The sequence below is a fragment of the Dunckerocampus dactyliophorus genome, chromosome 8, assembly GCF_027744805.1.
Source record: "Dunckerocampus dactyliophorus isolate RoL2022-P2 chromosome 8, RoL_Ddac_1.1, whole genome shotgun sequence".
NCBI lineage: Eukaryota > Metazoa > Chordata > Actinopteri > Syngnathiformes > Syngnathidae > Dunckerocampus > Dunckerocampus dactyliophorus.
This window is the reverse complement of record NC_072826.1, coordinates 4,732,000-4,744,338: the sequence shown is the minus strand read 5'-3', so window position 1 is coordinate 4,744,338 and position 12,339 is coordinate 4,732,000. Positions and strand designations below refer to the sequence as shown.

The 12,339-nt window shown below is 38.6% G+C and overlaps 1 protein-coding gene across 2 annotated transcripts; it reads left to right on the top strand.

Moving 5' to 3' along the window:
- The first annotated feature begins 1,174 nt into the window (after positions 1-1,174).
- Positions 1,175-12,317, top strand: rassf1 (Ras association domain family member 1). Of its 2 annotated transcripts, XM_054784434.1 has the most exons (7): positions 1,175-1,320; positions 5,271-5,705; positions 9,439-9,563; positions 10,044-10,148; positions 10,277-10,559; positions 10,882-10,997; positions 11,331-12,317. In XM_054784434.1, exons 2-7 carry the CDS (start codon positions 5,438-5,440, stop codon positions 11,478-11,480), a joined length of 1,047 nt encoding a protein of 348 aa, XP_054640409.1. In that variant the 5' UTR covers positions 1,175-1,320; positions 5,271-5,437; the 3' UTR covers positions 11,481-12,317. The 2 variants fall into 2 exon arrangements, with proteins under 2 accessions (XP_054640409.1, XP_054640410.1); XM_054784435.1 differs by lacking the exon at positions 5,271-5,705 and having other exon boundaries at positions 1,202-1,320.
- The last annotated feature ends 22 nt before the right edge of the window (positions 12,318-12,339 follow it).

Sequence of the window (12,339 nt, the reverse complement as noted above, 5' to 3'; positions counted from 1 at the left end):
GCAATACGTAGTGGTACGCGATCATTATCGGGCCGATATTGTATTGTATTGTATGTACTTTATTTATCCCACAGCGGGGAAATTTACTGATATGAGGGAATTATGACATCATACTGATAAATCCGATAACATTAAAAATAACTCCGATAACCAACAATTAAAAAAAAACGTTCCAATGAGGCAGGATTATCCATACTGTGCGAGTGAGCAAATCAAGCGCTTCTTTTTTTCTCCTGCCTGTGATGTTAAAGGCTTGTCACAACATCCCCTGAGCTCACTTGTAAACAAACATACACTTTCAGAGGAAGACATTTCACATGCTAGTTGTATAAAATGCTCCGCGATGAGGGGATAAAAAAAAAACATTGAGCACATAAAAATCCTTATCAGCCACCTGAAACGCCAGCACCACGGCGTTTGAAAGTGCAAAAGATTTGCCAGAGACCTCTGTGGGGTCACAACAGCTGCTCGCAGCGTGTGCCCGAATACAGTGCACCTTGCTGGGCCACACCAGGTGGCTCCTCCCACTCTATACTCTGCTTCTCCTGACCCCCGTAGCGTCACACTGGCTGCTCTGAGCACGTGTCCGAATATACATGACATTTGATTAGGACAAATCAACAGGTACAGTTGGTCAAATCCTAATTCGTTCCAGTTCTTCTTGCCTCCAAGTTTGCAAAAACTACACTTAAATCAAAATTTAAGAAAAGTAGGTATGAAAAAGTTTATTGGTATCATATCGGTCTTGAGAAGCACAAAGTTATGGGTATGGGTTTGAAAAGAAAGATATGATGCATGTCTGGTAAGTAGCCACAGTAAGTGAAAGTCTGCTATGTTGTAGATAAAATGGGAGATAGTCCATATTGGAGCCTGGAGGGGTTTGTCCTAAATGGGGACAAATTAAATATTAAAGAGATTTTTTAAAATACTGTAGCCTATATATAATTGAAAAAATATACCAGGCCTATTTGTTTGTCTAGTTATAGTCTGCAGCGTCATTTAAATTTTGTGTAAATGTGATTACATTTATTATTATTGTCAGTTAATGAGACTTAAATGTGAAGTGTTTTATTTTTTTTGTGATGCAAGGAGGACAACACAAGAGGCTGCTGGGATTTCAGACACAGGGGATTCCCCTCCGTGTGGTTGGTTTGACAGATATACAGGATTAGAAAGTAATCCCACGTACTCTCATTGAGCATGCGCAAAGTGAGGTGCGTCGGAAAGGCGAGTGAACGTCAGCAGTTGGTAACGCATCGACAAAATCACATCTTCTCATCACTTCTCCGGTGTCTCCGGTGATGAACTAAACAAAACGAGGTAAGCTGCTTTCTCTTTCTAGTTGGTCAGAGGATGTGGTTCTGTTTTTCCCCCCTGCTGGTTCGTGTCTTCTTCGGCTCAAACCTTAATCCGGTTTGTTTATTTAAAAGACTAATACACAACAGGACAGCATAGTCTACCCATTCGTTGCATATTCTGGCTAATTGTGCACCCCCGATCGCCCCCAACCCACACACACACACACACCACAATGTTCTAGTGTCGGATGGTTTAAAATGCAATGTGCGCTGACCCACTTGGCCCTAATAGAGTCCGACTTGTTCCTATGCAACTCACAATGCAGCTCCACTTGCTAAACTATGCCAGTAAGTTTGCAAAATGCACAATGAACACAGTATTGAACACCTTTTCAGCCTGCGAGCTACTTTTAAAATCACCAATTCCCAATACCCCTTTCTATAAACATAGAAAATATATTTATAAATCTAGAAATGTATAATATATTTACTATATTTATAAAATATGAGTATTTATGTACGTTGTACATGTATATCAGTGGTGCACACACTTTTTCAGCATGCAAGTTACAAGTCAACATGATCTATTTCTTACTATAAAACATATATAGAGTGTATACACAGTATATATATTTATATATAGAAAACCGATAAACTTTGAAACTTCTATCCTAAATACTCTGGGTGTAATAAGATTTGTTGTTGTTGTTCAGCTGTCTCGTGGGCACGAGGCCTGGGACGATAATAACTGAATTAATCACACAGTAAATGAAAACAAAGTGGATAATCAACATATTGCCATGTGCATGCGTGTCTGTTTTCCTCGTCTCTCTCCTCCAAACAGGCAAGAAGAGAGTTCACTCTGTGCATTGCTTTCAGCACCTTGGCGCGTTTGTTCCGTAGAACAACGGCATGAACAGAGTGAGCCCTTTTGTCAGTCATACAGTCTCTTTGTCACGGTGGGTGGAGGCGGGGCCACTAGCATACACACAGAGTGCAGGAAAGTGTAACGTAGTAGGAATTTTATTAGTAGATTGCAGTATATTGTCATATGTTTGTTATATTTTGTCATTGTACTTTTGTTAAAAGTAATGTTAAAATCTTGTCTCGCGTCGTTCTCATAGACCCAATCTCACGTATTGTCTCATCTCGTGAACTGAGTGTCTTGTGAAAACCCTACAATAGAAACATGATTAGTATTCCACGTTCACTGTTTCAAAGTTTACAGGTAGTCAAGGTGTTTGATATCATTCACGAATAATTCACAGTTCAATCCCGTATGGCAATAAAGATAATGACACATAACTCCTCAATAGTTGTGTACATAATATATGCAAAAGAAGTCGGGGCAACATATTAAAAAGCTTTCCGCAATGCACACATTTTCCAATTCATCATGAAATAATAGTTTAACAAAGGCAAGTGTAGAAAACACACATTTCTATAGTGGAGTTCAGCACACCATGAAAAGCCATCAAACAACTGACTTTTTTTCTACATAACTAGCCGCTACAAGTGAACGCATAACTTGCGTTGTAAAGATAGGCATCTTACCACACACTTAGTTTATCTATAATCACAATAATAAAGATGAAAGTTGCAGCCCTGTGTGTAGTTTGAGACGTGTATTCGCCTCTTAATCTTTGCCACGGGGGAGCACCAGCGAATCAGAAGGGGAGCTTAATGTCAGCTGACTGATGTCATATGACAGCTACAAAGTGACATTTCTGGGATGGACCCACACTACCTTGGCCATCTACCGGTGGATCACGATCGACGTAATGAGCACCCCTGGTACAGTAAAGATGTCGTGGAGTGTGGTCACTGGTTTACAATGGTGATGACTGCACGTTGTACACCCATACCCATAAGTACCTTCTACTTATCTCTGTTGTAATAAACTATAGTAAGTCTAGTTTAAAAAACTATACACATTGTTGCATGGCATGTTTTTTTACGGCATGAGAAATATTGTTTAGGTTCGATTTACACATTTGCAAGCTGAAAAGGAGCTTTATTAATTTTTGTTTGATTTACACTCTTTATTAAAAGCGCATGCCCTGATTTCAGTGAAGCAGCAAAAATTCCGACATTCCAGTGGCGCATAATCCATAAGCTAATATACAGTATGTATGCGTTTATTGATTGATTTCAGTCGTAATTCCCTTGAATGTTGTCGTTATTTAACAAAATGTATCATATTAACATATTTTATTAGGAATAAAGGGTTTGTATTTATAATAAATGCATTCATGTCTACAATATTTTTTAATCCCAGTAGTTCTCTTAATATTTGTATCAAGTATTTATGTCAATAATCAATCAAAATTTCCTTGATTGTAGTCAGGAATTAACAAAATGTACTAGTATTTTATAAATAAATATAAAAATGTATATTTATATTATATTTATAATAATTCATGTATGAATGTATAGTATACTACATTTATTTAACATATATATAATTTTCTACATGGTTTTCCCAATATATGAATGATCTTTATGCATTTATTTCATTAATCATCATCAAAATTCCCTTGATTGTAGTCATGAATGAACAAAATGCATGAATACGTTTATTTATGTGTTTCTAGTTCTAACACTAAATGTATTAACATGTATAATATGAAATCTGTTCAAATGTATGTATAATTTTCCTCATATATTTCCCTAATATATTGAAATTTGTAGCATGATCTCTGAAGTATTTATTTAATTACCAAAATTAAAATTAGTAAATTAGCAAAATAAATAATTGTGCATTTTTATAATTATTAAAAAAATATACAGACATATTTATAATACATATATAGTATATTTTAAATAATAGATATACATGTTTATAATACAGGGAGCAGGATACGTTACCATGACAACACCATAACAATCCCTGACACAATATAATACAAATCAATGAATTGCAGTTTTATGCAGGGTGAGATGCTCCTTTATATTATTGTTGCATCTTTATGAAGTATATTGGTTGGTATAAAGTCATGTGAATAAACTGGTCGTTTGCCCAGAATGGCTTTATAGATTAAGAAAGTAATCCTATTACTCTTAAACAAATAGAGAGAATAGCCCACGTCTCTGAAACCCCATGAGCAAAATCATTTAAAAAAAAGAAGAAATGCAGAAAAATACCAATCATCAGTCTGAGGTTGTTGTTTTTTCATAGTATAAGTGAAACGGTCCTTGTTTCCTTATTTCTCGTGTTTTGTGTCCAACATAGAGTTTGTTTGCCGGTCACATGCAATGAAAAAGTATCAGTCGTGTTTGGATCGCACAGGATTATCCTCATCGTCATCTTGTCCCACTTTTTCATGTGTCTCGCATGAATCCTGCTACGAGATAGCAGCAGTTAATCTCCTGTTTTTGCACGTGTAAAGCTTACGTTACTTTACGACGGATATCTGTTTTATTTTTGTCGGTTGGCTGCAGTAAAAGCACACATTCTCTTGCTTTTAGTGGACTTTCTAGGCGGAATGGGTGTGTCCCATTTTGTGCATGAATTACCTGCCTCTTTTTTTTACCTGTTTTTATATCTTTAGAACACACAGAAAAGAGAAAGACGTGTGTGTTCATGTCTCAGATAAAGATTCTGGATGATGGGCAACATTTTTTTTTTTTAAAGTTCACTTTTCCTTAAAGGGATAGTTTTCCGTGGTGAAGAACGTAGTTACGCTTAGTTGCTGGGGACAATTAAGTAAAGAGTTTGGCTTCTAAAAAAAATACGCGTTCAAAAGATCACAAAAAATGCCTCCTCAAAAACTCAAACCTCACAAAACGCTCGGCGTTTCTGATGAGAACTGGACTTAGGAGACCAAGTGGGGGGTAAGTCGCTGTTATTGGACTACAACGCTGATGGGGATGTCACACACCTTCATGTCAAAAAATCTGAACTATCCCTTTAAAGGGGTGCAGTGCAGTCTTGCATGTATGATTTCCAGCGCTGTGTTTGATTTTCCTCAGGCCTATTCCATGCTTCCAAGGCACCGGAGCAAAATTACCGAGATAAACACCTGAGCGCTCCCCGCGGCCTCACACTCTGATGTGGTCTCGGCACTGGATGCCCACCCACACTGGCTTATGGACAGTGGGAGTTGGCTTGACATGTCCGTGAGAAGATCGAGAGCAGGATGTCCAAATGTGAGCTGATAGAGCTGAAGGACCTCAGTGTGAATGATCCTATTGAGCTGGCGGCCCGTGGGCCTCGCAACGCTCCAAGTCAGCTCGGCCACTTCCACGTTGTCCGACTGGTTGGGGACACAGTCAGCATCGAGGCCCCGCCCGCAGAGGCCGGCAGCGGTCACGACTTCCATCCCTACGGTCATACTCACCTCACCTGGTGTGACCTGTGTGGAGAATTCATCTGGGGTCTTCATAAGCAGGCTTTACGCTGCACCAGTGAGTACTACTCTGCAAATATTTCATTATGTCTTGTCAAGGGACAAGTATATCCAAGTGTACTTTCTATAGTGTTGTCTCTTGGTGTAGTCTGTGTACAGCTTGAACGGAAAAAATGACTCAACACACGGCCATGATTGTCTAAATAGCTAGCAACACAAGCGAGTACGCTTCACAGTGAACACGTCCAAATTGTGTCCTTGGTGTGAATATTCCTTCTGGAATTCTGCTGGAGTTCCTGTTTACCTTTAATGAACCGCAGCTCCCCAATGCCGGAAGCACTCATGCAACCCCAGAACATGGCCCAGTTTCTGCTTCACAATGTCACAGTACATGTTGGACTTCATGGTTCACCACAGTGAACCACAGCTCCCCCGTGCCAGAAGCACTCATGTAGTCCCAGAACATGATGCAGCCCAATTTCTCCAGTGCCGGAAGCACTCATGCAGCCTTAGACTGTGTTGTTGCCCAGTTTCTGCTGCACAATGTCACAGTATATGTTAGAATTTATGTTTCTCCTTAATGAACCACAGCTCTCCAGTGCCGGAAGCACTCATGCAGCCCCAGACTGTGACATTGCCCAGTTTTTGCCACACAATGTCACAGTACACGTTGGAATGTATGTTTCCCCTCATTGAACCACAGCTCCCCAGTGCGGGCAGCACTCATGCAGCCCACCACCACGCTTGTCTATCTTGGTACTCACTCGTGTTTCCAGTTATTTCAACAAAAAATGTGTGTCCAAGTTCATTTGTACAGTATTGCCCCTTGAGAAGATAACAAAATGGTTACTGAGACGTGACACAATCATTATTATTTTTAAACCCCATATCCTCCAAGACTTTGTCATGTTTCGGTCCTTTTAGTGGGAATTTGTTGACCAAAAAACAGCAAATGACATCAGCGTTTGAGTTGTGTAAACGGTGAGCATGTTGTGTGAACACTGGAGGCGATGACCTACAAAGCACAGAAGCACTCAATCTGCCTCAAACACGACAGCATGACGAGCTTGTGTGTCAGCTTGTTGGATCATCATCTTCCTGCAAATGGGGGCCGTGATGTTGGCGATGATGATGATGATGATGATGCATGCTGAGAAAGTGTGTGAGCCGATTTGGGGCGTGAAAACGTGAATGACACTCCATTACAAAGTCTTCCAAAATGCTGCTATCACAACAATGCAGGGTTGTTGTGGACTTGGATTGTAACGGGTTGTTATGGCGGGACTTTTTAATCTCATAAGTATGACTTTCTTATCTCATCATTTTGTTTTTTTTTTAATCTCATAATTATGACTTTCTCATCTCATAATTCTGACTTTTTGTCCCATAATTTCGTCTTTTTATCTCATAATTATGACTTTCTTATCTCATCATTTTGTTTTTTTTATCTCATAATTATGGCTTTCTGATTTCATAATTTCATATGTTCATAAGTATGACTTTCTTATCTCATCATTTTGTTTTTTTTATCTCAAAATTATGACTTTCTCATCTCATAATTATGACTTTCTTATCTCATCATTTTGTTTTTTTTTATCTCATAATTATGGCTTTCTGATTTCATAATTTCATATGTTCATAAGTATGACTTTCTTATCTCATCATTTTGGTTATTTTTATCTCAAAATTATGACTTTCTCATCTCATAATTCTGACTTTTTGTCCCATAATTTTGTCTTTTTATCTCATAATTATGACTTTCTTATCTCATCATTTTGTTTTTTTTTATCTCAAAATTATGACTTTCTCATCTCATAATTATGACTTTCTTATCTCATCATTTTGTTTTTTTTTTTATCTCATAATTATGGCTTTCTGATTTCATAATTTCATATGTTCATAATTATGACTTTCTTATCTCATCATTTTGTTTTTTTTATCTCAAAATTATGACTTTCTCATCTCATAATTATGACTTTCTTATCTCATCATTTTGTTTTTTTTAATCTCATAATTATGGCTTTCTGATTTCATAATTTCATATGTTCATAAGTATGACTTTCTTATCTCATCATTTTGGTTTTTTTTATCTCAAAATTATGACTTTCTCATCTCATAATTCTGACTTTTTGTCCCATAATTTTGTCTTTTTATCTCATAATTATGACTTTCTTATCTCATCATTTTGTTTTTTTTTATCTCAAAATTATGACTTTCTCATCTCATAATTATGACTTTCTTATCTCATCATTTTGTTTTTTTATCTCATAATTATGACTTTCTTATCTCATCATTTTGTTTTTTTTTATCTCATAATTATGGCTTTCTGATTTCATAATTTCATATGTTCATAAGTATGACTTTTTTATCTCATCATTTTGTTTTTTTTTATCTCAAAATTATGACTTTCTCATCTCATAATTCTGACTTTTTGTCCAATAATTTTGTCTTTTTGTCTCATAATTATGACTTTCTCATCTCATCATTTTGTTTTTTTTTTATCTCATAATTATGGCATTCTGATTTCATAATTTTGACTTTTTGTCTCATAATTTTGGCTTTTTATCTCATAATTATGACTTTCTTATCTCATAATTTTGGCTTTTTGTTATTTGAATTTATTATTTTTATTATTTTTCATTATTTGGATTTTCTATCACATAATTATGACTTTTGGCATATTTGTCAAAACATATTTGCCGTACAATTGGCATATTTGTTTTTTTCCAGTGGTGGAAATGGGCTTCCATACTTTTTGCTGCCTCCTCCCCTATTTATTTATTTTTTTCCAAATATGTATCTTCTTTATAATATAATATTGTGTCTTTATTGTCATAATATTTTGACTTTATTATGGGAATGTTATACCTTTTACCCCCCCTAAATTTTCCAGCTGTATTTTTTGTTTTGTTTGTTTTTTGTTTGACTTAAAAAAAATTATTATATGTTATTTTTCTTTTAATATTATGCCATTATTTTCCTAATATTTTATCTGTTATTCTTGTAAAAGTAGTGCTCTTTTTTTACATTTTTGTAGTTGTCTTGTAGTTGTCTTAAAATACTTTGGACACCTCTGCAATAGATAGCTAGCTTATGCCAGTGATTCCCAACCATTGTGCCGTTCAGCGTTTCATAGGTATGCCACGGGAAATAATCCAATTTCACTGAATTGGTCTGAGATTATTATTTATTTTCTATAAATAATGTATTTTTCTGTATTTTATTCTATGCTAGCGACGTATGGTGAGGTTTTGTTACTTCGTGAGGCATCAAAGGCTCCTCCCCTTATCTTATGGAACAGCCTAAAATCCTTCACAATTTCTCATCGCCCATCTGTCTAGTATCTGTGATTTGGATTTAGGCTCGTTTGGTCAAAGTGGCTACGAGGAGTTTGTCACAATACAACACCTGGTTTTCACCCAAAACGGCCAGTCCAAAATGGCCAACGGCCGACTTCCTGTTTGTCTCCGAGTGTGGGTTCTTGAGACTTTTTTGTGCGTCCTGTCATGATAGACGTCTCCACCAAATTTCATGACGATCGTTGAAACTGGTGGCAGGGGTTCATTTTGAATCCTACTTTGCGGAAATTCAGTGATCGTGGTGGAGTAATTAACTAGTATTAATGAATTAGTACATGAATTAACGGCAATACAAGACGGACGACTGTACATGCTTCTGCTGTTGGAATGAATAATTGATTGTTCTTGGTCAAGGAGTGTGTTGGAATATCGTTACCTGGCATCCAAGACATTTTTTCTTCTGTTATTGACACCTCCACTCTCTTTCGACAGATTGCAGCTACACTTGTCACCACAGATGTCGACCGCTCATCCAGCTGGACTGCAGCAGCACAGACCGTCTGCCAGCAGAGCAGGTGGATTTCTCCGTGGACTCCGTCGAGACGGACACCAATGTGGTGAGGAACGGATATCTGTCAGCCTCATAGCGCATGCATGCAATGCCAGTGTAGATAAAAGCAGTGTAGCGTTGGTTCTGTGCAGCCATATGCTCCTGTTTTATGTGTCCTCTCGCTGTTCAGTCATCTACAGAGCAGATGAGAGCTGATGCGAGGCAATATCGGCAATGAAACAGCTGGCGCCCTGTTCAAAAAGAAACAGTTGACTACATAAACTGAACATTTAGCTTTTCAGCCTTCGGTTTTAGAGTTATTCTTCTAGGTTTTATGGTCAGGGAGGAGCAAATGGAAAGGGGGTGGTAGAAAATCAGACGAGCGTAGCACAGGAAGCTTTGAGATGACTCGGGGAAGCAGCACATTCTCTGACTCTGAAATGTGTTACGCTGCATGTGGAGCTTTCTTTCAGGAGGTCAGCTTCAGGTTGCCGTCTTCTCGTGAGCCTCAAAAGGACGCGTTGTCTGCGTTTTTGTTTCTTGTTAGGATGAGCAGACTGACTGGCGCAGGCGGGAGTTAAGCGTTGGTGAAGTCCATCAGAAGGTCAAGGAGTACAACGCTCAGATTAACAGCAACCTCTACATGCTGGTGGTACGTCATACGCTTCTTTCTCTCTCCGTTTCTAGGGCCTATGATTTCTGCGTTAACAGTATCGCGGATGGACAGGGCCACCTGGTGGAGCAATTCCCTTAATGCGGAATAACCGCTTCTCCTTTCAGAATAAAGACGGCTCCTACACCGGTTTCATCAAAGTCCACTTTCAGCTCGTTCGTCCCATCACCCTGCCGCCTCCTCAGAGTCCCACCCTGGACGAGCACGAGCACGGCCGACTGCTGCAACGACGGACGTCTTTCTACCTCCCCAAAGACGCTGCGAAGCACCTGCACATAAGCTCCCACACGCGAGTGCGAGAAGTCATCGAGGCCTTGCTCAACAAGTTCACGGTGGTGGACAACCCTGCCAAGTTTTCCCTATTTGAGCGCTCCGACAGACACAATCAAGGTAGTTTTGGCAACTTCTTCACTTCTACATTTTTACTGTGGAGTCTCCCTATTCATGTCTTACTGGGTGTGTTGACAATAGGCGTGGCTGCTAAACGAGCGTGGTACGCTTTTCTGGTGGCAAAACAGCTTGCTAGTGACCACTCTTCCCGAGAGTGAGGCATTCTTTGGGGGAGAGATGTCAGGACATTGGTACAACAGCTTAAGATGGACTTTGAAACTGCCCACCTATGTTGTGCCATGCGTTTGTTTGAAGCGTTGCTTGGTCTCTCCAATGTAGAGGACATTACACTCCTCACTGATATCTTTTTTGTTTCATTCAGTGTACATGCGGAAACTGGGCGACGATGAGCGCCCCCTGCAGCTGCGCTTGTGTGCGGGACCAAGTGAAAAAGTCCTGAGCCTGGTCCTCAAGGAGAACGAGACCGGGGATGTTAATGTAAGTTTGTAGCAAATACAGTACAGCACCTCACTGAAATGAGTACATCCCTCACATTTCTGTTCATATTGCATAATATCTTTTCATGGGACAACACTGAAGAAAACGCAATGTAGTTCGTTTTGAGGTACTCAAATACACAATACTCTCTGCACGTGAGTGTTGGGGATGCACCCCTGGCCAACAGCACTCATCATAAATGAATAGAAAAAGGTATTATTAATCCATGTGATCACTCATGGAGGATCGGAATCTGCAGCATAAAACCCTGATCGGAGCATCCCTGGTGAGTGCCCAGTGTGTGCCTAAAATCAGGCTTTTTATCCCCCACAGTGGGATGCATTCAGCTTTCCTGAGCTGTGCAACTTCCTGCGAATCCTGCAGCGTGAGGAAGAGGAGCATGTACGGCAGATAGTGAGGCGCTACGCTCACGCTAGAGACATGATGAAGAGGGCCGTGGCGAGGATTTCCGCTCCTGCGTGACTTTGGGGCAAGTCGACAAGAAATGAGGAATTCCAGAGTCAAAGGGAAAGACTTGTTCTAATAAAGTTTACTAAAACAAAGGCAGGGATATTGGTTTTACACTATATTTAATGTGAATGCGTGTTTTTATGACAGCAGAAACTGGATAGAGAGCCATGCTGCTTTGTTTAGATTATTTATAGTGAGTCAGTAGTCGGTTTGAATATATGAAGTGAGAAAATTTCAACATTTTAGGCACTTTAGTGAAGCTGCAGAAATGGGTGTCATGACTTGTGTTTATAATGTAATTATCTAATAAACTTTTGGAGGTTTCATGATTATGTGATTTTGGGTAGAGAATGCCAATAGCCTGTATTAAAGCAGGGGTGTCCAAACTTTTTCCAGCGAGGGCCACATACTGAAAAATGAAAGGATGCAAGGGACACTTTGATATTTTGTAAACAAACACATAGAGATATGCTAAAAAGCTATATGTACATCAAGAAAAAACTGCTTTTCACTTTTGTAATCGAGGTGAAATGCTACTAAAAATGACGTATTTTCCATAATACGAGTTTATCCTTTATCCTAAAATTGCGACTTTTGTTCTTCATTCGATTTTGACTTTTTTCCTTAATATTTTTTTACTTTACTCCCATAAACTTACAGCTGTTTTTTCCATTTCTGCTGTTGTTTTTTTTAAATTTTCCAACTATTTCATTTCAGCTTTCCTCTTGTAAATTTTCTTCTCGCAATCTTTTAAAACAATAATCAACGTTGTTACTAAAATGATATTTTCCCACATCTTTCAAGTTTATAAAAGCGTTATTGTGTTATTAAAAGTAGAAGTTAAGTGTGTTTGCAAGTGTTTAATCAACAA